This window comes from Rana temporaria, chromosome 13 (assembly GCF_905171775.1).
Source record: "Rana temporaria chromosome 13, aRanTem1.1, whole genome shotgun sequence".
NCBI lineage: Eukaryota > Metazoa > Chordata > Amphibia > Anura > Ranidae > Rana > Rana temporaria.
In genome coordinates this window covers 44,692,774-44,720,367 of record NC_053501.1, presented here as the reverse complement: position 1 = coordinate 44,720,367, position 27,594 = coordinate 44,692,774, and the positions used below count along the sequence as shown (strand labels likewise).

Sequence of the window (27,594 nt, the reverse complement as noted above, 5' to 3'; positions counted from 1 at the left end):
ATTGTTGATATCAGTGGATGAAAATAGTGCCCCAAATGCTGGATTAAAAAAAGTAAAGGGTTGCAGTTTGGAGTCCACTGGTCTATACAATGAGGCATTGGAGAGCCAGATCATCTGTATGGCCAGCTTAAGGTGTCTATCTATAGTTACATTGCTGAAAGCATGAAGAGTAACTCATCCTGCTCAATGGGTTTTATACAAAGGAACATCTCACTAAGTTTTATACTGCATAGTAGAATGTCAGATGCACTGCAATCCTTGCTAGTCAATGCAAATTCATGGTGAGCACGCAGTTTGCCTCTAGTTGTCAATTCAGTATTTACCTCCAACAACAAAAAAAAAAAGAAAAAGTTTGACCTGAGCTGTGAAATGAAACATGCCGTTTACCCATCCTCATAAAATGTCAGCAGCAGCTGAGTCCGGCGCCGAGGGAGATTAATATGCACGCGCGCTACAGCACACAATATTAGAAAGTAATATTCCTGCAGAATGTCACTGAATATATTACTGCCTGTAATTGCTGAGAGCACAGAGAGTAATAACCCAGCTTCTTGTTGCTACACAAACATGTGAAAGGGGTTTTCAGTAATATACTTTAAAGTGCTGTCCAAAGTCAATGACGAAAGCGATGAAGGTGCTGCCATGCGGGGTTTATTCAATGAAAGATGGGTGGGTGGGGGGAGGGGGGTCAGCAGTCAATCAGTTGCTTGCATCCTTCCTTCCTCCTTCCATAAAAACAGTGCTAACATTATTACATCTATTTATGTCAGTCGGAGGCTGAGAGCTTTATATTTTCCATTATGAGGAGGCAGCTCTTAGAGCACATTGACCACTGTGGAAATGCAATGGAAAAGAGGCCTCTAAAAGATTCAGTTCAGATTACTAAAGTATATTAAGATTTGATCCTAAATTTACTTGCATGGTTTGCATGAAGTACTACACAAGCTGTCCCCTCCTTGGTTATTTAGAATAAATATTGAAGAATGAGGTTTGTTAGCCGCTTTTGGTAGATGCCAATGAGTTCAATGACCCACACTTTATTTCTATATTTCCTGAACATTTTAAATACTATACCAGTTTCTGAGTACCCAGCGATTACTCCATATTATGAGGAAAGTAGCCGAAAAATGCATAAGACTCAATGCTGGGTACAGCAAGGAACCCGGGGGAGAGATCACTACTTGAGGGCCATTTCACACCTATTAACATGTAGTATCGCATGTAATGGAATTGTTAAAAGAAGCTGCCACATCCCCATAAGGGTATCAAACAAAAAAGAGATGCACTAGAATGCCACTTTCGAGGTACAACATTTTACTAAAAACACAGTTTATTTATTTTGATATCAATATTCATAAAAAATATTTTCCATATTGTTCCACAAAATGTCATAGAACATCCAAATATAGTACACATTTTAAAACATCATTGTGATAAAGCAATACATTACATGATAAATTACTGATTCTTTGTGGCCTAAAGCATTTCATGGACAAAATCCACTTCTTCAGGTGTCCCGTCAGTACACTTATTCACAAAATAAAACAAAAACAATCACATTTATTAAAAAAATCATCATCCTGGTATACTTTATTAGGGTGACACCTCTGAAAATGTGATGGATGGAGAAAAGCCATAGGCTGGAACCAATGGGGAGCCCATCAGTAGCCGAAACCAAGGCCAATTATACTTCCTACATAAATATCCCCAAATTGTCCATAATTTCGAAAATAATACAATATATTGTAGCTAGGGACCCCTACGGTGAACAAAGTTAAGCAAAACAAAGGAACGCTAAGGTAAATGTACCTTACTAAAACCAATATATTCCCTCCCAAGGACATCAAACATGAAATACCTGTTCAGGATACTCAAGGAGGATATCAATGAAAATTCTACAGATTATCTATCTATCTATCTATCTATCTATCTATCTATCTATCTATCTATCTATCTATACATACACACACACTATAAAAATAGTGATAATATAATACACTATATATACAGTGGGTACGGAAAGTATTCAGACCCCTTAAATTGTTCACTCTTTGTTATATTGCAGCTATTTGCTAAAATCATTTAAGTGCATTTTTTTTCCCATTAATGTACACACAGCACCCCATATTGACAGAAAAACAGTAGTAGTTTTAAATGATTTTTTTTCCTTTAGAAATTTAATTTTGTGCAGAGACTGTTATAAACACGGGAAACATGCGCTACTTTACAGGCATACTATAGACACCCCCCAGGTACGGAATTTAAAGGAATATTTCACTTTTATTGTTTCACTTTAAGCATTATTAAAATCACTGCTCCCGAAAAAAAGTTTTTAAAACGTTTTTTTTTTTGCATTGATACATGTCCCCTGGGGCAGGACCCAGGTCCCCAAACACGTTTTACGATAATAACTTGCATATTAACCTTTAAAATCAGCACTTTAGATTTCTCCCTTAGACTTTTAAAGGGTGTTCTCAGGCTTTTTGAATTTGCCGCAAACACCCCAAATTGTTCGCTGTTCGGCAAACGGGCGAACAGCCAATGTTTGAGTCAAACTCATGTTCGATTCGAACATGAAGCTCATCCCTAGTTTTCACTAGCCGTAGGCCATATTCATCAAAATTAAAAGAAAGAAATGCTTGAAATAAATCACTCTGTATGTAACGCATCTATATAAAATATATGAGTCTCACTTTTTGAATTGATAAATTAACTTTTTGATGATATTCTAATTATATGAGCTGCACCTGTATACTTGAATAAGGACATTTCAACCAACAACACTTTTTACAAATATCAACAGCTGATGTACTGTGAAAAGTACAGACTTGGTATAAAAAGCTGTTATTGCCTCCTTTTTTCCTACTTCTTTTAGGCATTTTGTATAACTGGTCACCAGGATCTGACATCGACCCCGCCAAATTTTTTACCACTATTCCATGCAAAATGTTGTAAATTGCAATTGCAAGATGTTTGTGTTTTCTTGCATAAACTGACAATTTCCATCCCCCCCCCCCCACAAAATGTCAATGGGAATCAAATCAAGGCTTTGACTATGGCAGCCCATAACCTCCTATTTTTTTCTATTCAAGCAATTACTTGGATCATCATGTTAAAAGACTAATTTCCAGTTCTGTTTCAACTTTTGAAAGGATCTATTTGCCTTTTTATGAACAAAGGTAGATTTTGTAGAGTACTGCACAATTAAAGGTTCTAGATGTTGCCTATAAGATAGAAAACCTTCACCTTTTGAGTTTGGGTCCACTTTAGAAACTTATCACTTATCTAATTATGTCTGTAGACACCCACATACACCTTAGTACAGAAGTGTCTGCTACTTTTATTGCACTTCATTAACAAACATGCTTTGTGAGTGCGGAAAGGATGTTAAAATTTAACCACATTCAAAGTTTTTTTTAGATTTGGATAGAGTGTTGAGGGGTTAGAACCACTGTTTATGTTTGTTATTGCTATTTGGATCCCCATTTGGAAGATTACCTCTTCAATTGTCTTGATTCTCGATGTCACCAGAAATGAAGGTAAGAGTAAATCCACATTTTTAAATGGCCACCAGAACAGGAATAGAGAAGTCTTCAAATGGGGCACTTGTTACCGTGAAGACTGGCTAGGAAGTATGTATGCAAACGCGCAAATAAGCATGAATACGCGCGACAAAACGCCGGAAAAAAACGTGTACGAGGCATAAGACTTTGCACAACCGGAAAACTGGCCATGTGTATTGCTCCACTGCAATGTTTCCCATAGGAAAACTGCCAAGCAAAAAAACGCTAAAAAACGTGGCGGAAAAAAGAGAACAAGTTCTAATTTCTTTGCTATGGAGCATAAACACGGCCGGTTTTCCCGACCAAAAGCTGCCATGGCAGTTTTCCCATCGGGAAAACAGATCGTGTGTACGAGGCATAAGACTTTGCACAACGTTTGTTTTAAAGTACCTGATTTGTATTTAGCTCATTCAAAGTTTAGTTGGATTTTACGTTTCTAAATCTGCACACCTGCTGTGGCCTTAATGAATGATCCCAGTCTAATTGCAGTATTTTGCAAATTATTTTACATTATGGGGAATGCAGAAAGAGAAGCTTAGCTTTAACACACGATGGTGGGTGAAATTCCCAGGTTCATAGGTATATAGAATTATGGCAGGGAGATCTCGATGTTGGTCCATACAAGACAGATAAGGAGCTACAGATGTAAGGAGCTAGGGACCGACTCCGTGCACTAAAAACCTACCGTATGACTAAAATTTTACTTTTGGGTGGATTTACCCTTTAATTCAGCAAACTTTAAAAATAACGTTAGCAGTACACACAAGGTCCGTGGACCGTTTTCATCTGACATGTCTCCTGGGAGCTTTTGGTCTGATGTGTGTACACACCATCAGACCAAAATCCCCGCGGACAGAGAACGCGGTGACGTAGAAGACACCGACATTCTCAAACACGGAAGTGCAATGCTTTCACGCACCCGTCTAATCAATTCGACGCATGCGCGGGATTTCGGGACGCTGGTTACACGTCATAACCAGCGGACATGTCCGATTAGGTGTATTAACCATCGGACATGTCCGATGGACATGTTTCCAGCGGACAAGTTTCTTAGCATGCTAAGAAACTTTTGTCTGCTGGAAACCTGTCCACTAGGCTGTACACACGGTCCGCGGACCAGTTTCAGCAGACATGTTCGACCGTGTGTACGCCGCCTTAAACATATGGGCTGTATTAGTTTTATATTTTACTACAACTTTTTCATTTAATGCTAGTGTATATCTAGGTTTAAAGCACTCGAAGCTAGAATAGAGATGGTGTCGCATCCCTTTACTCTCAGGTAAAAAGGGAAATATTGGTCTCAGATTGAATACTGATGGCCTGAGCATGGTGTCATGCTGTGTTCTGTCGAATTGAATGCAAACAATGAATGAAGTATCAAAGTCTAACTGTCTGAAAGACCCAATGTTCACAACTGTGTACGTGCACTCCACCTCTTTTATAATTCCGTCTTACTCAACCACTTTATTTCTATCTGACTTTTACCCAGTTATTCACGATCATCCCTCCTATTTGGCACACATTGTTACCATCAAGCTTTGCTCATCTACCATATGTTTCTTTGTCCTCACTAACTTCTCAGCTATTTCAGTTGACGTGAACTAAGGGAAACTTGCACATGTTCTTACGGACATGCAGTTAGTAAGACAAAAAAATCAATTGTGTTAAGAAAAGAGTATATTATTACTCTGCGACTGCTTCATTTTAAAACTGAACTCAAGAGAGCTAAAAAAAAAACAAAAACAAAACAAAAAAACATGAATGCAACTCTGTATTCATGAATCTAGCATTAGATGTATTTTTTAAATGCAAGCAGTGAAGGAGCCCATTCACACCTAGGCGTTTTGTCGCCTGTAGCGCGACGCTCACAAACGCCAGAGGGACCAAAATACATTAAAGTCTATGGGGATGGTTCACATCTGAACGCTGATGTGCCTGACGCCCATCGCCTGTAGCCAAAAAAAGTTCCGGACCCTTTTTTGTCGCGCGTATCGGGCGGTTTGGGCGTATTTGAGCGTTTCCATTTCCCATAGAAAGTAATGGAAACGCTCGATTCAAGCGACTTGCGCGACAACGGGCGTTTGGTCGCTTTAATCAATAGAACTTGTCGCCCATGCAGAAGATTAAAAAAATCTACCAACATAGCAAAAAGTGATGAAAAGATGATAGTTTTTCCTATTGGCTAAAATAAAAAACATCAAAGTACAAAAACGTCAGACAACGCTGTATGCAAACGCGCAAATAAGCATGAATACGCGCGACAAAACGCCGGAAAAAAACGCCGAACGACCGACGCTCAGGTGTGAATGCAGCCTAAGTACTTGGATTTCAATTGGTATAAACATCTTTCAGTCTACTGTAAAGCAGAGCTCAAACTGGGAAAGGAAGAAGCAGCCCAAGGGGTTAATCAGCTGTGCTACAGTGAAAAGACATGCTGGAAGAGGAGAGAGCAGAGTGACAGAGATATGAGCTCATTAGGGTACTGATCATCTCTTCACTGTCCAGTCAAGGGTTGGGGACAAGACCTAGAACTGCAGCAGAGAATATTTTTTTTTCCTGACAGGCAGGGATGTGCTGTGTGGTAGGGTTGTGTAAATCTCACACCTGGATGGACAAGTCCTTTTGGCAGGTAAAATAGCTTCTTTATATGTATTTCATCTGCACCACTAGCTATTCCCCAGGAATTCATCTTATCTCAAAGTTATCTGACCCATCTACTAGTGTGATCTTAAAGGGGTTGTAAAGGTTTGTTTTTTATTTTCTAAATAGGTTCCTTTAAGCCAGTGCATTGTTGGTTCACTTACCTTTTCTTTCGATTTCCCTTCTAAAAAAAAAATGTCTTTCTTTTCTTTGTCTGAATTTCTCACTTCCTGTTCCTCCTCAGCAAGCTGTTCTGACTGACTAACCCCCAGCCAGAACGGCTCGAATGATGGGGGCAAGCTTACTGAGGAGAAACAGGAAGTGAGAAATTCAGACAAAGAAAACAAACATTTAGAAGGGAAATTGAAGGAAAAGGTAAGTGAACCAACAATGCACTGGCTTAAAGGAACCAATTTAGAAAATAAAAAACAAACCTTTACAACCCCTTTAAAAGGTAACTCCACATTCGTGGGGAAAGAATTGTAAATAAAATAAAAAATAATATGGCATATACAAATGAGACACAAGTCATATTGTAATTGAATATTATTAAAAATGGCCTTTCTCCCAATAGGAAATCACATCTAAAAGGGATGAAGACCATGCAGCTGTTCTTATTAGAGCCCTGCAGGTGTCACAGCTGAATGATAGTTATGAAATCACTCCTATTCACATTTATTTTGCATAAAGTCACAAACAAACAGCTATTTCTGGGTGTCATGGATCAGTGGTCATCAACACTTTCCTCGGGGCCCACTAACAGGCCAGGCCGTTTACTTACCTGAGCCCCTTCACCTGCTGTGCCCGTCCTCTTCTCCGTGGAGCCTGGCCGTTGATTGGATAGATTGATAGCAGCGCAGCCATTGGCTTGCACTGCTGTCAATCACATCCAATGACACGGCCACCGGGAAGAGAAGTAGAGAGAAGACAGGATCAAACAGCCTTTTTACATAATGCAGAGGATTAACCCCTCAGTGAGTATAATAAGCATGCTTTACTGCATATACAGACTGATTTTACTGTTGGGGGTTTAGTAACACTTTAACCACTTCCTGCCGGCCGTACGACCGCAGTGTGGATGCCAATTGCCGGGAGGCCGTCTATATACGGCCCCAGCCACTGGGGGGCACGCGAGCGAGTGCCTCCACCGCTGGCGCGCGAGTATACCGCCACGCGTGTGCCTGCCACATCACTGAGATGCCGATGCGCGTGCCTGGCGGCCGCGATGTCCGCCAGGCACCCGCGATCGGCGGTTACACAGACAAGGACGTGGATCTGCGTGTGTAAACACACAGATCCACGTCCTGTCAGGAAGAGAGGAGACCGATCTGTGTCCCTTGTACATAGGGACACAGATCGGTCACCTCCCCCAGTCAGTCCCCTTCCCCCACAGTTGGAAACACTATGCAGGGTACACATTTAACCCCTTCCTCACCCCCTAGTGTTAACCCCTTCTCTGCCAGTCACATTTATACAGTAATTAGTGCATATTTATAGCACTGATCGCAGTATAAATGTGAATGGTGCCAAAAATGTGTCAAAAGTGTCCGATATGTCCGCCATAATGTCACAGTCCCAATAAAAATCGCAGATCGCCACCATTACTAGTAAAAAAATAATAATAATTCTGTCCCCTATTTTGTAGGCGCTATAACTTTTGCGCAAACCAGTCGCTTATTGCGTTTTTTTTTTACCAAAAATATGTAGAAGAATATGTATCGGCCTAGACTGAGTAAAAAAAAAAGTTTTTAAAAAAGAATTGGGCTATTTATTATAGCAACAAGTAAAAAATATTATATATTTTTTCAAAATTGTTGCTATTTTTTTGTTTATAGCGCAAAAAATAAAAATCGCAGAGGTGATCAAATAACACCAAAAGAAAGCTCTACTTGTGGGGAAAAAAGGACGTCACTTTTGATTGGGAGCCACGTCGCACGACCACGCAATTGTCAGTTAAAGCGACGCAGTGCCGGAAGCTGAAATTTCACCTGGGCAGGAGGGGGGCATATGTGCCCAGGAAGCAAGTGGTTAAATAAACTGACTTCAGTGGATAATCTGTACCCGTTTTAAGAAACCACTTGGCTAAGTGACTAGGATCTCTGGCTGGCTAGATAAACTGTTTTATGTAGCCGATTGAGGGACCAAATTCCCCTTGTAGATAGTACTGCTCTCTGGCCATTCTTGAGAAATATCAAGTGAAATATATTCCCAGCAGCTTTATTTCAGCTCATGTTTAGGAGGGAAGAGAAACTTAAAAGGAATGTGTGCCCTGACAGGTTACTTATTAACTCAGCCCCTCAGTGATACCTTATCAATGGCTCCGCACTCAAAGGCGCACAGCACCCGCCCTACAGCCAAGTCTTAGTAAATATTTAATAGCAGTAAAGGTGTTTCACCTGTTATCATACAGATATCCTAAAGCACTTTTTTTAAAAGCAGCTTTATCTTTTCTCTCAACTTATGTGCCTGTTACTAAAAGATTTCACCCACAAATCCACCAACTGTCACCGCTTTCCACGTCTGCTCTCCGTATCTACCCAATGACATGTGAAATGGTAAAAGGCCTTATCCTATTTTCAAGCTGGTCACAAACAGAATATTCTGACATTTACAAGGCTGCAGAACTCTAAAATACGCACAAAAATATATAAAGGTATTCATTTTTTTTAACATTTAATATACATTTTATAATTCTAAATGAAATAGGTGGGAAAATCTCAACCTATTAAAACTTTAGTAAAGTGGAACTAGGCCAAAGGTCCAAAGACCACTTGTTGCAATCCTCCGTCATATCGTGGTCTACTGCCACCCAGCCAAGTTTAGAAATATAAGGTAATAAATCATATACAAAGTCAGTTATTATTTCAGTGTATAATAGTATTTTATATTATTGAAGTCTAACTTAAGCTTGAGTTATTTTTTAAATATTATTTGCCCAGCACTAGATAAAAAAAAAAAAAAGGAAGAAAGCAGCTCCAGCTGCTGTACTGACGCTATCTTTGGCACTGTGTCCCAGGGAAAGTCCTCTCGATCACAGTTATTCCCAGTGTCTTTAAACTCACTTCCTGTGAGCCCATCGGTCTGTCCTTGACTAACAAGAGAATGCTGCAGAAAGTGGTGGCATGTGATCACCTGGCTGTCACACCTACCCCTAGCGTTGGTGATCAGGCACTATAGCTGGCCCATTGCTCTTCACCTAAAGCAGCCCCCTTTCCAATAAGGCAAGCAGGCCTTCCGATACTCGGTCTCCCCCAGGTCCTATACACAGTGCCATAGTGCCTGGCCACCATGATGGGGCAGGCATGAGCTAAGCACAGTAAACAGGTACTTGCAGTTGACAGACAGGCATAGTGGTTTAATGGCAGTCCGGGTTCAGGGCAGGCAACGTTCAGTAGTCAGGCTCAAATCTGTGGTCAAAAGCCAGGCAGAGTTCAGAGAGTAGTCTAAGTCCAATGGCGGACATGAAAAAATGCACTGATTGCTGTAAAAATGATACTGGCAGTGAAGGGGGTTAACCTGTAGGGGGTGCTGAAGGGGTTAAGTGTGACCTAGGGAGTGCTTATAACGGTTAGGGGCATGGCTTGCTGTGATAGGTCACCGATCGTTGTTCCCGATGACAGGGAACAGACGATCAGTGACATGTCACTAGGAAGAACGGGGAGATGTTGTGTTTACACTGACATCCCCCTGTTCTTCAGCTCTGTGACCTGATCGCGGGACACTGGCGGACATCGAGTCCGCAGGTAGCGTGGGCACGGTCCCGAAGGCGCCAGTGCGACCACACGGCAGTAAATTAAAGCGAACGTGTATATATACGCCCATTTGCCCAGCCATGCCATTCTGTCAATGTATATGATCGTGCGGCGGTCGGCAAGCGGATAAATACCTTTTGCCAAATACCTTTTCTCGTCAGCAGTATATAACAGTCTTGTGACTTCTATTGGTTCCTCGTGAAAGCTTGTAGTAGGATCCTCTGTCTGGACATTGCTGATTGGCCCTGTGCTGATCACATACACTCTTAGGCCCTGTACACACGAGGAGACATGTCCGATGAAAACGGTCCGCGGACCGTTTTCATCGGACATGTCTGCTGGGAGCTTTTGGTCTGATGTGTGTACACACCATCAGACCAAAATCCCCGCGGAGAGAGAACACGGTGACGTAGAAGACACCGACGTTCTCTAACACGGAAGTTCAATGCTTCCACGCATGCGTCGAATCAATTCGACGCATGTGCGGGATTTCGGGCCGCTGGTTATACGTCATAACCAGCTGACATGTCCGATGAGTCGTACTAACCATCGGACATGTCCGACGGACAGGTTTCCAGCGGACAAGTTTCTAAGCATGCTAAGAAACTTTTGTCCGATGGAAACCTGTCCGCTAGGCCGTACACACGGTTGAACATGTCCACGGAAACTGGTCCGCGGACCAGTTTCAGCGGACATGTTCGGTCGTGTGTACGAGGCCTTACAAAAAAAAAAACTCTCTAGCATCACACACCAAACTGAGCATGGGCAGCCTGACTCCAGTGGAAAAAGAGGAGAATCTGTGCATACAAGATCAGGCAGCCTTTTTACACAATGCAGAGGATTACCCCTTAAGTTCCACAGTGAGTATAACAAGCATGCTTTGCTGCATATGCAGACCAACTTTACTGTTGTGGGTTTACTACCACTTTAAGCCATTAGAGCCACTTTAAGACAGTGTTGGGAGACAACACTATAGACATCTAAAAGGGCTAACTGGGCAGATGCAGCAAACGGTAAGGAAGATCTCATATACAGGCTGTGATAATCTGATGATAAATCAGATAATCAGATAAATAAGCTGTTGTGAAGAAGGTTGAGTTGTTTAAATCAGCTAGGCATGGTATATAAGTGTTTTTGACTGAAAGTGGGCATACATTTTAATTTTGTCTTTGACTGGATCCTACCTTTTAGGCAGAGTGCCAAAGATAAGCACATTGGTATAGTTTTATTTGTACTTGATAGTCAGCATTGTGTGTCTGTGAACCTGAAAAGCACATCTAAAAATTTGAAAAAAAATCTCTTAGTTTATAGTTTGCTGAGATGTTTAATGTGAACTGATTGATCGATCCTTAGGCTGGATTCACACCTATGCATTTTTGGTGCTTTTTGCATTTTGCAGATTTGCACTACAGACCGTGTTCCATAGGAAACCATGTTAAATGGACTGTAGTGCAAATCTGCAAAATGCAAAAAGCACTAAAATTGCATAGATGTGAATCCAGCCTTAGACTGATATGCAAAAGCTGGGTGCTAGAGGATGCATGTGGCAGTGCTTTACAGTTTAACACTGACTTCACACCAGTCTGCTTTCATTACATTGACACAGAAATTTCCGATACCTAAAGGGCCTTTTAAATAAAAGCAAAGAGTGCAAACACTGCCAATGTAGAGTGCTTGGCATATCTCGCACCAATGTCTCAGGTTCGTTCCCTAACATGTGAACTGGTAACCTTGCATTTTATCAACACACTGCAGGTTCCCATGCAAACTGCCTGTCACTGCTGGAGTGGCCTTAAAAAGCTCTGAAATGTTTTGTTTCGCTGGTTGTTTCACAAACGCAAGGCGAAGCTTGCGACTTTCAAAGAGCCATTTGTAATCACCGGTGTGATACGACCACTGTCACCCCTCCATGCTTACTTCAACAGTCACTGCTCCGCTTTATCACATGCTTCTATACTGGGACTCTGGACATATGGGCCTTGCTGTTCACCTGTAGTAGAGGGTCACACACTGCACAACTTCCTTCTCCTAAATGGCCCCATCGCCAACCCCATTGGCCAATTCACTGGGGCACTGCATTGAATACTACTGTACAAATCTATCACAGAACATGAGTTTCAATAGCTCTAATTTCCAGTATAAATACATTCCTCCAAGTTAGAAATGCAAAGTCTGCACTGTTACGGCCCATGTAGACTGTAGCATTGATGATGAATGCTGCTTTTTGCATTCACACTGTGCTAGAATAAATGCATTTGAACACACAATGAAGCAAAGGCTGCAAGGCAATCATACTACACCATTAAAGTAGATTAGAATTTACAGACTTGTGTTTAAAGTGTATTTCAAATGCACATCAAACTCAGGAAATAAACATTGATCAGAAGCATTACAGTAATTTGCAGTGAAGTATATTTTAAATATTTTTTAAATCATTTCCTAAGTGCACACTATGAGCTGTGGCTACCCAGAGCTCTTGCCACATTTTGCAAGTCAACATTATGGCAAACTTGTCCTTCTCTAGCAATGCAAGCCTTGCATTCTTCCTCATTAGTCCATCTGCCGCTACTAGCACCTTCTCCCAGTCTTTGGCTTTGAAAGCCTTGGATGTGAGTGGCAAGGATGTGGAATTCCCTTCCACAATCGGTGGCCTCAGTGGGGGGCATCGATAGTTTAAAAAAACTATTATGCCGCGTATACACGACCGTTTTTCATGATAATTGGCCAATAAAAACGATCGTGTGTATGCTCCAGAGCATTTTTCTCGACGTGAAAAATGGGCATTAAAAATTTACAACATGCTCTATTTTTTCTCGTAGTTTTTCACGTCGTCGTTTTTCAAGTCATGAAAAGCGGTCGTGTGTAGGCTTTAACAACTGGGGAAAAAAAGCGCATGCTCAGAAGCAAGTTATGAGAAGGGAAATTTGCATAATCAGCCCAAAGGGTGGCACCAATCGAATGGAACTTCCCCTTTATAGTGCCGTTGTACTTCACTGCGCTTTGTTCAAGCATTTTTTTTCACGATCGTGTGTATGCAAGGCAGGCTTGACATGAAAAATGGTTGTGTGTACGCGGCTTTAGATAAGCACCAGAACGACCACAACATACAGGGATATACAAGGTAATACTGACATATAATCACACATATAGGTTGGACACGATGGACTTGTGTCTTTTGTCAACCTCACCTACAATGTAACCATGTGATAATGTGAATTCTTTATAAGAAACTACAATGATTACAATGTTTAGTACAACATTTGGAACTTCTCCACATAGCCCAGGTGGCCTTTTTTGAAGGAGGAAAGTGAAGAAGGGGTTATCAACGTATACTTTACATCTCCCACACTGGGAATTATAAAGGATGCACATAATGGGGCAGATCCACGAAGAAGTTACGACAGCGTATTTATTGATACGCCGCGTAACTTCTAGTTTGCTCCGGCGTATCTTTGTTTTGTATCCACAAAACAAGATACGCCTGAAGCTGGGCTAGATCCGACTGGTGTACGTCTTAGTACGCCATCGGATCTAAGGTGCATATTTACGCTGGCCGCTAGGTGGCGCTTCCGTCGATTTCCGCGTCGAGTATGCAAATTAGCTAGATACGCCAATCCACAAACGTACGTCCGGCGCATTTTTTTACGTCGTTTCTGTAAGGCTTTTTCCGGCGTAAAGTTACCCCTGCTATATGAGGCGTATCCTATGTTAAGTATGGACGTCGTTCCCGCGGCGAATTTTGAAAATTTTACGTCGTTTGCGTAAGTCGTTCGCGAATAGGGATTTGCGTAGAATTACGTTCACGTCGAAAGCATTGACTTGTTGCGGGTTAATTTGGAGCATGCGCACTGGGATACCCCCACGGACGGCGCATGCGCCGTTCAGAAAAAACTTCATTTACGTCGGGTCAAGACGTATTAGCATAAAACACGCCCCCATCTCATCCATTTGAATTGTGCGCCCTTACACCGACACAGTTACACTACGCCGCCGTAACTTACGGCGCAAATTCTTTGAAGATACGGAAAATACGCTGTAAGTTACGGCGGCGTAGTGTATCTGAGATACGCTACGCCGGACGGAACAATGCACCGCGCTACGTGGATCTGGCCCAATGACTGAGGAAATATCACCATCTGAAGTGGTGAGAATCATTCTCGGCAATGTCACGGTTTCCTAGTACGAAGGCTGCAATCTCACTGACATCAGCATTGATATGTCATGTTATTTCCCAGGTATGTCTCAGCTCCTGTTGCAATCCAGGGCTTAATGCTGCATTCCTTGGTTTCTTACAAATGTAAGCCAGGTTCATACTTATGTCATCAGCTTGTGATTGATTGATAGGCTGTTGTTAAAATGTATCGCAGTAGGATGTGTTCAGAGGTCTAAAGTCATGACTTTACTTGCTTATAGTCAGTTAATTAATGGGCAGGTGACATTACTGGCTTCTACTGAACTGATAGGCTACACACAGTGATGTCACTGGTTTGTAGAACACTCATTGGTGGACTTCTAAGCAAGGTCCCTAGCTTTTGGTAAACCAATGGTCTGCATTCCCTGTAAAATTGGCAAAATAAATCATGTCTAATGTAGGTGACAAGTCCATGTATCTTATTTCATTTCCTGGGTAATTTTAAGCAAAACCAATAAAAGCAGATGCATCATAAAACAGAAACTTCCCTTTTGCTTGAAACGGTTTTAATAATAATGCAGCATTTTAAAGACAGGTAATGGAAACCAATTTGATTTTATTGCTGCAACACTAGTGTGTCTGTGCATAGCCACACCTGCTATAAGAAAAATTCTTTTTGCTGTGATCCTGTCATATAATACCAGGAAGCAGGCAGAGTTGTGACGCTTTCTCCACGCAGTAGTCGTACTGACGTACTGGCTAGAACCGCTCTTGCCAACCCCATTACAAATCTATTCTTATCTTACAACTTGGAAGTGAATTCATTAACAATCCCTTTAACATCCGCTTAGATTGCACAATTTATGATAGAAGGAATGTGGCTTTTCTAGACATGGCATCTATCTAAAGCAGCAAAAGCCTATTATAAGTAAAAAAACAAATATATTTATACATAGAACTACATTGGATATGTGCGGTAAAGTGATGCAAAATTTCATAACACAGAGCAGACAATTAGAATTCAATTTATGCTTGTTTACTTACTTAAGTATTTGTTACCCCAGCACTTCATATTCCTGATATGTGCCTACTGCGCCATGTGCTTGTATGAGAAAGTACCGTATTTATCGGCGTATACCGCGCACTTTTTTCCCCTTAAAATTAGGGGGAAATCGTGGGTGCGCGATATACGCCGATACCCGCGCTCAGTTTGAATGCCTGCGCCGACATATACCGAGTGCAGTACACTCGGCTACATTCGGCCGAGCGTGAGCACGAGCGAAGCCGAGCCTGGCCGAATGTAGCCGAGTGTAATGCACGACAGTATATGTCGGCGCAGGCATTCAAACTGAGCGTGGGAAGCGGCGATTCGACGGGTAACAGCGCAAGAGGACACCACCGAAGCCGCAGACAAACGCCAGACCCGACGAGGAGGACACCACCGAAGCCGCAGACGAACGCCGGACCCCGCACCCGACTAGGAGGACACCACCGAAGCCGCAGACGGACACCGGACCCGACGAGGAGGACACCACCGAAGCCGCAGACGGACGCCGGACCCGACGAGGCCGCCGATGGACGCCACGCAAGACACCAAAACTGTAAGTACTAAAATGTTTTTTTTACAGGAATGCGGGTCCACATTAGGGGTGCACGCTATACCCCGATAAATACGGTATCCTGTTCTCTTTGTATTGCTTACTTTATGAAAAAAAAATCCTTGGTGTTCCTGCCAGACCCTCTGCTTTCCTATTAAAAGTTGACCACACTGAGCAGGAGAGCACACTGTGGTCAGTTCTTTAGCTATGCTGGGAACTCAGCGTACTCTCCTCCAAAGATCAGACTTGTCCTGACACGCCCTCCCTGCGCAGCCATTCACTGGGAAGCTCAGTGTGCTGCTGCTTCTCCACCCCCAGCTCTTACGCAGCTAACAACAGGGAAAATGCGATCACGTATAACAAAAATATATTTATAAAAAAATGATATCTACAAAAACATGTATTGCCTTTAATTTCTATTTTAAACTGAATGGGTTGTTTTACAAGGTGATCGTTTACAATCACTTTAAGATAATTTATTATTGCTGGCATTTCTGTCAGGTTTCTGCAAGTAGAAGATCTTAAGCAGTAGTGTCCAAAGGTCTGCCATTTTTTTTTTATTAAGTAGGAACTGGGTGTGCAAGGAGGAAAGCCAGAACTTATAAAGTCCGGTTGACCTGCATCTGGAGCAATCATCAGACTAAAGCCCCGTACATACAATCCGAAAATCGTCCGAAAAATGCCACATTCGAATTGATCGTACAATAATCGGTTCGTTAGTACAGAGCTTTCGAGAGCCAATCAGGACAGTTCATCCGATATTATTCTATCGGACATGCACAGAATTTTTTTTCGTACGATGCCAGATTGTACGATTTTGGTTTAATCAGTACAGCTGTTGTTCAAAAATGCAATACAAATGCATTACAACACATGACATCACTTCCAAATTTTTATTCTGGCGTACAAGACTTTTTGTGACTTTAGTAAACTCATCAGATTCGACGTGAGATTAGCATGCAAAAAAAAAATGGACGATCATTCGTCCGATAATCGAATCGTGTGTATGGGGCATAAGTCCCCCCCAGGATTCCTTCTCGTCTATTAGTCCAGTATACACTTTGTTCAACAGTTCCAAACTCCGACGAATGAGGACCCTTTGCACCCTCGATACGCATTGAATTTTTTTATGCAAGAATCTGAATAAGATCATATCTGGACTTTATACATTCTGCTTTTGGAACTTCTTGCATATTCAGATTTTTATAGTAATCTGTGTTCCCCAACTCCTCCAAATTGACCCGGTCTAATAATTCACGGTAAAACAGAGGGTTTTGTTGCACACAGTAGTTTTCAGAGCCCCCGAATTGCAGCATATATAGCAGTGGATAAATCAAGGGCAGGTTTGCCTGGAGGGAGCTCACTCCTCAATGGCACAGGGACAAATTTGGGGTGGTGGCCATCGACTTGATTAGATTGTTCACTGATTTGGTGTGGGGTCACATTTGATGCCTTTAGCTGCCATTGTGCCCTTGTTGGGCATCAAATGTGTCCTGTGCCTTTAAAGTGGAGTGTGCTCCCTCCAGGCAAATCTGCCCTTGGTTTATCCACTGACATATACGGTATGCTCCAATTTGAAGACTCTCAAAACGATAGATTTAGGGCCACACTATCCAGATGAGCTTTGACATGGGCACTACGGTTTTCACATACATTTGTAAATGTGTGCAACGAAACCCTCTGTTTTAAAGTGGATTTTTAAACAGGGGCAATTTAGCTGGTTTCCAAGCTAGCTGGTAAGTGTGCTGGGAAATCTGCTTGTTTGTGAAAGCTTAAAACAGACCCCCGTCACCAGGCCATTCACTTGAATTTTTTTTGTATCGAACATATTTTATGCATGCTATTTAGACCTCATTCGCACAGGAGCGGAGGACTGTACACCGGAACAGGCCCTTTTTGTATGCGGCTCAAGATGCCAGGTGCTGCGCGCAGGCAGCCAGTGTAAGTCTACGGGGACACAGCCACTCCTCACAGGTGTGCGGATGCTGGTAATGGAGTAGGCATTCAAGGTGGCTCACCTGTATGCTTGTCAAGTTAGAAGGAGCAGCCACTGCATCCCCACAGACTTACATTGGTTGGCCGCATGGAGCACAGGTAGAGGTTTTCTTAAAAAAAAATAAGTTCACCTTTTTTTTTTTAAATGCACAGGTAAAAAATTTGCATTTATTTTATTTTTTATTGGGGGCCTGCAAAGAATTGCACCCACGATCAGCAGATTGTGGGTGAAATGCAGGGCTCTTGCAGACTCTGTGTGTAAGCTGTTTGGCTGTACATCCCAGATTGTTAACATATTGTTCTTATTTCTTGATAAACCAATCTATGATCTCTGGCACATGCAAACGATTTATATAAAACATCTACAAAGTGTGAGCTAATTCCTCAACATATCCAATATTTCTTGCCACACGGACATGATCCAAGCATAATAATGGGAGAATATTACATGTTTCTACAATACGTTTTGAAAGGAATGCAAAAATAGCTAATCATTGCAAAGCTTGATTGGCAATGCAAAAGGATGTATAATCCTATTTCAGTGCTCGTAAAATGCGCCACAAAAAGTCTATAAATTTAAAATGTGTGCTTATTACAGTACTTGGTCTTCTTTTGCGTTTTGTTTTGCAGAATAAGGTAGAGCACATCTCTACCTCTTAAAGCGGAGTTCCAACCACAATTAGCATTTTTTAAATGTACCATATTTATCGGCGTATATCGCGCACTATTTTCCCCTTAAAATAAGGGGAAATCGTGGGTGCGCGATATACGCCGATAGCCGCTTCCCGCGCTCAGTTTGAAATCCTGGGCCGACATATACCGAGTGCCAGGCTCGGCTTCGCATGTGCTCACGCATAAACGTCACAGAGCGTGAGCGCGAGCGACGCCGAGCCTTGCCGAATGTACCCGAGTGTACTGCACTTCGGTATATGTCGGCGGAGGCGTTCGAACTGAGCGCGGGAAGCGGGGACTCGACTTGAGGCGCGCGCTGGAGAAGACGGGAGGACACCATCGAGGCCGCAGACGGACGCCGGACCGGACGATGGACGCTGGGAAGACACCAAAACTGTAAGTAATGAAATCATATAACATTTTTTTTTACAGGAATTTCGGGGGCAACTTTAGGGGTGCGCGGTATACGCGGGAGCACGTTATACCGTGATAAATACGGTATGTCCTTTCATCCTGCGTTTTTATAATATAAATCTGGTCATTTACTATTTTACAATCCGCCGCTGATCCGCATAGATATTCAAAAAAGATAGTTTAGAAAACTATATCTACACCGTTGTCATTTTGCTTGTGAGCATTGTGAAGCCTACAGGCACTTACTTCCTGGAAGTCTTGGATGGGGAGTGATAATTGGACAGCGCACTGCATCCTGCTACAGTTTAAAGCAAAATAGTTTTTTTGATGGAACCTCCACTTTAAGACCTCCGCCTCTGCACATATTTATGAAAAAAAATTCCCATTATGTATACACACTTTAAATCTAACTGTCTTCTGGTCAGTTATGTTATGATGCCAGTGCAACTCTCTGCAGTAATGTACTGTAAGTCCAAGTAGATGTGGTGTCACAACCTCAAAGGGTAAGTCTATGATGCCCTGGGCTCACAGGATGTGGGTTGAATGACAATGGGTGTCATTCAACAAGGGGGAGGACTGGCGGCTGAGTGGAGGGCAGAGCACCACAAAGAAAATGAGCATTGCAGGCAAATCTGAATTTTTACTTTTAAAACACCAGGGCTATTTATTTTGGATACAACTTAAGAACCTTGAGCTCTGCTTTAGGCTGGGTTCACACCTATGCGAATTGGATGCAGGTTACACCACATCTTTTACAGACTAACAGGTTTTCTTCTAAGATTGCCCTGTATTTGGCTCCATCCATCTTCCCACCAGCTTCCCTGTTCCTGCTGAAAAAAAGCATCCCCACAACATGATGGTGCCACCACTATGTTTCACGGTGGGGATGGTGTGTTCAGGGTGATGTGCATTGTTAGTTTTCCGCCACACATAGCATTTTGCTTTTAGGCCAAAAGGATCCATTTTGGTTTCATCTGACCAGAGAACCTTCTTCCACATGTTTGCTGTGTCCTCCACATGGCTTCTTGCAAACTGCAAACGGGTCTTCTTATGGCTTTCATTCAACAATGGTTTTCTTATTGCCACTCTTCCATAAAGGCCAGATTTGTGGAGTGCATGACTAATAGTTGTCCTGTGGACAGATTCTCCCACCGGAGCTTTGGATCTCTGCAGCTCCTCCAGAGTTACCATGGGCCTCTTGGCTGCTTCTCTGATTAATGCTCTCCTTGCCCGTACTGTCAGTTTAGGTGGACGGCCATGTCTTGGTAGGTTTGCAGTTGTTCCATACTCTTTCCATTTTTGGATGATGGATTGAATAGCGCTCCGTGAGATGTTCAAAGCTTGGAATATTTTTTATAACCTAACCCTGCTTTAAACTTCTTCACAACTTTATCCCTGACCTCTCTGGTGTGTTCCTTGGCCTTCAGGATGCTGTTTGTTCACCAAGGTTCTCTAACAAACCTCTGAGGACTTCACAGAACTGCTGTATTTGTACTGAGATTAAATTGCACACAGGTGGACTTTCATTTACTAATTAGGTGACTCCAGAAGGCAATTGGTTCCACTAGATTTTAGTTAGGGGTATCAGAATAAAGGTCAGTTTGTACAGTCAAGCTCATGGATGAGGAGAGAAAAGCAACACAAGAAGCCCATCACCTATGCTGCAGTGCAGAAAGAATTCTAACAGGAGGATAGAGCAGAATGAGAGAGAGATAAGCTCATCAGTCTGCCGTCTCTGCTACTGTCCAGTCACAGGCTGGGGGAGGGACAAGACTTGTATGTGCAATTTAACTGCAGCAGAGAAAAGTGGTATTTGATCATCTCTGCGATTTTTATTTTTTGCGCTATGAACAAAAAAAAGAGCGACAATTTTGAAAAAAAAAAAAAAACACAATATTTTGTACTTTTTGCTATAATAAATATCCCCAATTTTTATTCAGTTTAGACCGATGTGTATTCTTCTACATATTTTTGGGAATAAAAACTGCAATAAGCGTATATTGTGTGGTTTGCGCAAAAGTTATAGCGTCTACAAAATAGGGGATAGATTTATGGCATTTTTATTATTATTTTTTAATTTTTTACTAGTAATGGCGGTGATCTGCAATTTTTTTAATCGGGACTGCGAAATTATGGTCGGACAGATCGGACACTTTTGACACTATTTTGGGACCATTGACAATTATACAGCGATTAGTGCTATAAAAATGCACTTACATTGTGTAAATGTCACTGGCAGGAAGGGGTTAACACCAGGGGGCGATCAAGAGGTTAACTGTGTTCAATAGTGTGTGTTCTAACTGTAAGGGGAGGGGACTGACTATAGGAGATGACAGATCGCGATTCCCAGCTAGTAAGAACTCACAATCTCTCTCTCTTCTCTGGTATACACACACACGTCCCTGTACTGCCACTCGTGCCCGCGATCACACACAGTTGGCAGTCATCACGCTTGACGGCCACGAGCATCGGCACCCCCATAATGCAGCGGGATCGTGCCAACCTGCCGCATTATAATGACGCCGGCTGGTCGGCAAAGGGGTTAATATTGATAAGGCATTTTTAAAGTTCAGCCTTCACTTACTGCTGACCATCTGTTCTTGGAGCTGCCTTTTGTTCGCAGCACACTGCTGCATCATTTAAAATAAAAATAAGTGCAGAATTGCATGCACCTAAACCAATCACATTCTCTGTACCTTCTGATCCCAATAGTAAAAAAAAAAAAAAGCTGGTCTTTGACCATTAGGGTCTATTCCCCCCTATTAAAACTGTACTACTGTTGGTCAGTTCTGGATGGTTTCTTCATCTTCCAGCTAGAGAAGAAGCTTTGTTACCCTAGGACAGGACAGACCCCCCCCCCCTCCATGTGCAAAACATGCATGAGGAGGTATTCTGTAGTTCACAGAGGTGAACTTGGAAAGCCTGGAAACGCTGCTTGAGAGATTTGTAGATTGCGCAGAAACTTGCAGGCTTGATTTCTGGCAGCATGATCTACCAGAATGCTTTCAGTGGTAAATTTAATAAACCAAAAGTCAGCAAATAGGAGTTCATTCCTAAGGTTTACATACACTTTAATATCCAGTGCAAGTCCATAGCATCATGACTAGTTTACTACAGTTTACCATCCAATCAGAAAGCTTCACATCTACTTGGGACATGTAAGTAAATTTCAAATGAATGTAACAATAATATAGAAATTACTTATATAAATGGCACAATATAAAAAAAGAGAATTGACTGAACACAGAGGAAGAGGAACTGCTGCATACTTGGAGATACATGTAAACCCAAATACAGGATAAACCAGTCAGGCAAGTTACAGTTATATATAAAAAGCGATATATACTCCTTCACAGTACTATGAGTAATAAAAGAGACCTATTGAAAAGGTACTGCCTAATTCTTACCATAGGTGCAGCTATGTGAACTTCATTTGACCTATCTGTCACAGGCCGCGGCTTCTCAATTTGGATAAGTGCCCATCTATGTTTTTTTTTTTTTTTAAATGGGCACTTTTTTTGTTTCATGTTATGAGGTAGGTGGGAGGAACGTGTTGTGTTGGCCCTTGTAAGAAAAAAATACATGAATGCTGAAGTCACTTTCTTTTGGGATTTATGAAATATAGCCAAATAGCCATGTCGACATTGCCACTTTATAACCCTTTAATTGTAATCAGTCTTTGCCATTTTAGGTTATATCACATTTTAAGGGGAAATGCAGTTTTTGTTGCCAATATTATTTCAGATTTTTTTAGACTTTAATATTTTATATCATTTTTGTAACAATTTTTTTTTGCTTTGTGTAGTTCATGTAGGCCTGCATAAAAAGAAAATGCTGTCATTCAGCACATTGGGGGGGGAGTACTGGGGCCTTAGAGACTTTACTCCAGATGTACTGCGCCTATCCACCACAATTACCTTTGTCTATAGTCTGGTGATCCTGGAGCATGTCTACTGTTAATGGTGGAACCTCCACATAAGCAGTATGCCTTTATAAAGGGATGTGTACCGATTCTGAAGTGGATTACAAAGAACTCTTAAAGCTAAATGATACAAGTTTCTGACTTTAAAGCTTATTTCCACTTTCACAGCCAAATTGGGATAACACCTGCTTCACATAGCATAACTTAAAAAAAAATGTAGTTTACCGTATTCAGATGCTCTATTCATGACACTCCAACATGAAAAAAATCCTAGGTACTTCTCTTTGTTTATGAAGGGGCTGGGCAGCTGTGTTTGCAATCATTAACCCCATCCTACTGTACAGGCAGATCATTATTATTAGTTATTATCATGAAGCACATGACTAGATTGTGAGGCTCTAATTGACTTAAAAAAAGGGTGGTCTTGGTGGCAGGACACTGTGCCCTTAGCCCACCCAGTTGTGTGACATTAGCAAATTAATATTCACTAATGTCTTCCCGCTTCTCCTCTCAGCCAATCAGGAAGTGGATCCTGAGCTTGATTGGCCAAGGAATCTTAGGACCCTGGGCACCAATCAGGTCTCAGGACACACTTCCTGTTCGGCCAGGAGAAGCGATGCCTGCTTGCCCCGGAGCATAGAGTAAGGATCAGCCTTCTAAGGTAAGGCTGGACTGGTCGCCATCCTCCGGTCTGATCGTCGCCTTCCCGTCCCTCTCCCATGGGGGGTGGCCGTCCCCAAAATATGGATCACCAGCCGCCAATGACCCCCAATATAGGGCCTTGCATCCCGAGAATGTCACACCTCCTGGCTGGAGGACACCACTATCTCCACACACTGACTGTATGTTCAAATGGCAGCAGTGCATTGAGCTACTCTTAGATCCAGTCTATGTATATCCTGCACACCTGTGCACTCACACAAGCTGTAGGCAACTAGCAAAGCCCAGACACAGGACCAACGGTTCAAACCCACCCAAGACACTTTGGAACCTTCAAGCTCCAGGTCCTGATCAGGAACTACCAGATCCCAAAGAAAACTTAAGACACATTCTCTGCTCACAAACCACCTGCTGGAGCTTCTCAAAATGGATCTTTGAGAGTCCCGTGTCATCTCTATACCAATTTACTAAACTCTCACTGTTCTGGGGTCAACCCAAAATTAGAATTTTCTTTTACTTTCACTTTCAAGGACAATGGTAATCAGGACATATAGAGAGGTTGAACTGGGACACAGGCAGCTATAATAAAAAAAAGATAGGAGTTCTAATCCCTCGCCACTCCATAATCACAGTTAGAGATAGGCAAGCAATAAAAAAAATATATTCTGCATTTCCACGAAACATGAAAACTTTTTTCAGTTTTGGAAAAAATGAGGAAAGTTTAAAACCTCTGTGATTTTTCTGTCCTTTGGGGAGATATTTCTTGCACTCTCCGTTCAAGTGACAAATGAGTCATTTTGGATTTCCCATCAATTTCTACTTTCGGCCCTTGCAATGTTAGTAATTTTAGATACACTTTAAGGCTCCATACACCCCTAGGCAATTAGAATGGCTGCAATACTGCCCGCGATTGCAAATTGTGGCAAAGCGCAGGATGCATTTGCGATGCCATTACTTCTTAATGGCAGTCCAATCGCAGTGATTTTGCCACAATTGACGCTCGATAAATCATGCTGCAAGATCGGCAAGATCGTAAGACACGAAGCTTGTGATTCAAAAAGAAGCAGGAGCTTCTTTTGGGGCGACAGAGTCACTTGTTGCGATTTGCCACAAATTATTGTGGAAAAATCACACCGCTATTGGAGTTCTATTAACAAGTGTCCCGTGTTTTGCTGTGATTTGGAATTGCGGGCAGAATGTGAATGGAGCCTGTGTATGCAGACATGACTCGCCTAATATATAGTTACATTAAGCCCCATGTATTCTGCTTCCTAAGAATAGAAGATATTTGAAGTTGTGGACACTCTCAGCTACTACCACTTCCTGCAGGAGGGAGTTCCACATTTTTACTGCTTTAATAGTAAAGAACCCTTTCTGCAATCTAAGGGTAAACATCCTTTCTTCCAATCTTCAATTGTGGGTGTGTGTCTATCTCTTCAGGACTTTAGAGTAAACAGTTTATTTCAATTACTGGAGTCCACTTTAATATATTTGTACACTGTAATCATATCCCCTTTTGGGCGCCTCTTCTCTATAGTGAATAATTGTCATCTATGTAAACGATCATTCTAGCTCAGGTCCACCATCTTCTTTATTAATTTTGTTGCCCTTTGCTGAACTGGTTCTAATTCAACAATACCTTTCCAGAGGATTGGTGACCTTAACTGAACTGCATATTCAAGATGAGGCTGAACCAGTGTTTTGTTACAGGGTAGAATTTTTGATTTATCTTAAATTGTATTCTCTTTTTAATGCATGAAAGCTTTAATGCATGAGAGTCATTAATTTAATATTGACACTCGAAGCCGATCACAACTGCAGTGCATTTTGAAAGCTGTGTGGTAAACATTTTATTTCTAAGTTTGTGATCTACAAGCACCACCAGATCCTTTTCCATCACTGATTCTCTCAGGTGAGGCCCTCCTAATGTGTATTTTGTATGTGTATTTTTGGCACCCAAGCGCATAACTTTACGTGCCTCAATATAATCAAACATTGATTTAATATATATGATAATTACCGTACCTCCTCTGCTTTTTAAATATAGAAGCTTGTGTCATTTTTATGGTTACATATAGAGTACATACTGTATTGTCTGCTCAGTAATAGAAGATAGAAATTGTGCTTTATGGTTTCTTTCTCCCAATACAAGTCAATCAGTCTGCTTAGACTAATCAATTACAATAATATTTTTTCTCATTTTAAAATACTTTAGGTATTAATGATTCAAAGGACACATTTATAACAGCTGGTGTTCATACAGTTGCACTTTCTTTAATGCAATAACCACGTTTGACAAGCTCCTGCCTCTTCTGGACAAACAAATTAGGATGGGTCTTGGATTGGAAATTTATCTAGAGATACTGTATAGATCATAGAGCAAAGTTCTGCTTCATAAGGAATTGTGCTAGTGCATAGAATTTTAGCAAATACTGCCTTTTCTCTACAATTTATATAGTATTTCCTTTCATGACACACCATACCTGTAGTATACACGCAGGTTCTGAAGCTCTTCTTCCAGACGTTTATAGTCTTCTACAACCTTGTTCTCATCATGCTGGAGAAAGGACAGTGGAACCTGGCAAAAAGTAACAAGAAGGCATATTAGTTTAATGGGTTTAACAATCCAACATATTTGGCCCATCATGCTTTTGAAAGATACATGACTAGGGTACTAAATATGGCTTGCCTCTGGAAAAGCTCAGACAATCACCCAACGTAATACCTACAAATGACCACATTACACCAGTCTGGAGTTAAATGGCCATAGCAAACTTTTATAAACAAAATATATAAATTAACAGATCAATTAACATCACACTGCAAAAAAATTTGGAGCCACAAGGTCCTGTTGGGCATCAAGATAAGACAAGTACCTGTGTACCACTTAAACTGGCCTCCAGCAGCAACCCCATCGGAGACAACAAATCACAGGTACCAATCGTAACAATAGAGAGCCATACCTCAGATGGGTGCCTACCATGTGTATTTGTGCCCATACTAACCTTAAAAGGACCTTGTGTCCCGCTGGCTGCTTGACGAAAATAAATGTGAAACCACAAACCCCCTCGCTCAAAAGAACCAAATGTAGGGTTGGGGGGGGGGGCTGGACGTTTTTCCCAACACAGGCGACCTCCGATTGAAGACCTGCCAAACCAACAGCCAGACTGCCCCCTGCAGCTCCACCCATCCCTGACCTTAGCACCAATGATGTAAGCCTGGCCACTTTATTTTCTAACAATTGGTAAAAACCCCTCCTATCACAAGCCCCTTTAATGCACGTCATGCCAACCCTCAGTCTTTTTTTTCTTGTTCTTTTACTCTGGGCCTCACTGAACATTTGTGCAAGTCTTGCTTTAGTACTCTGAGTCAAAGTTACATTATCAAGTTGAAAAAACAGATGTACAACAAGATAAACCAAAGTTAATTGATGTGGAACAAATAAGCACATTTTCAGATGTTTCTGATCTGCATGCCTGTTGCAGGTTTATGGCTCAGAATGTATTTAAGCCAGGGTGTCAACATGACAGCCAGAAGACTAGCATTTTAAGAAGCAGATCAGCAATGTCAATCCTAATATGTATCTTATGACAGGATAACTTTAAATAAATTTACCAAAGAATAGTTGCTTTCATTGAATTTATATTGTGATACCTATGTCCTCTAAATATGAAAATTGTGGAACTTAAGAAGAAGTTCCCCTAATAAAATGATTTCATACTTTATTTTTGAAACTTTACTGTCTGATTGCCTTTTTCACTTGAAAGTGCGATGTTAGAAACAAATAACATTTTTTTTATGTAAGTGGGCTCTGATGGTACCCCAATGTAAGGGCAGGGGGACTCTGATGGGCTCAGGCTTATTTGTAATTTCTTTGCTTCATTTCACTGAAATTGCTGATGTTCGTGATATTGCTCTAAATCATGTCATGCTGCAAAAAAAAAGTTTAAAGTTTTCTTTTAAATTTGATTCAATCAATTATAAAAAGTGTTTTTTTTTGTAAAATGTATGATGGGGCCCTTGTACTGAAAAGTTTAGTGACCACTGCATTAGACCAAAAAGGGGCAGGAGTAGGGATGGAAGGGGGACAGAGGAATTTTCTTCCAAAAGAGGAACAACACTTTAGCAACATTGGGAGCTACGTACAGGTAACCCAACTATTAAACCTGTCAAAGATTTTGTACTAAACAAAGGGTGTTCCACGTCTAATTGTTCATTAAGACCATATCATCCAAAATACATAAAC

The 27,594-nt window shown here is 41.6% G+C and overlaps 1 protein-coding gene across 4 annotated transcripts in view; it reads right to left on the bottom strand.

The window, feature by feature from the left end:
• The window catches only part of MIPOL1 (mirror-image polydactyly 1), a 495,484-nt gene that overhangs the window by 66,790 nt on the left and 401,100 nt on the right, over positions 1 to 27,594 (bottom strand). For all 4 annotated transcript variants that reach the window (XM_040333088.1, XM_040333091.1, XM_040333090.1 and 1 more), the window contains one exon: positions 25,832 to 25,926. In XM_040333088.1, the coding sequence (XP_040189022.1) occupies positions 25,832 to 25,926 (95 nt within the window). The remainder of the gene's footprint in view (positions 1 to 25,831; positions 25,927 to 27,594) is intronic.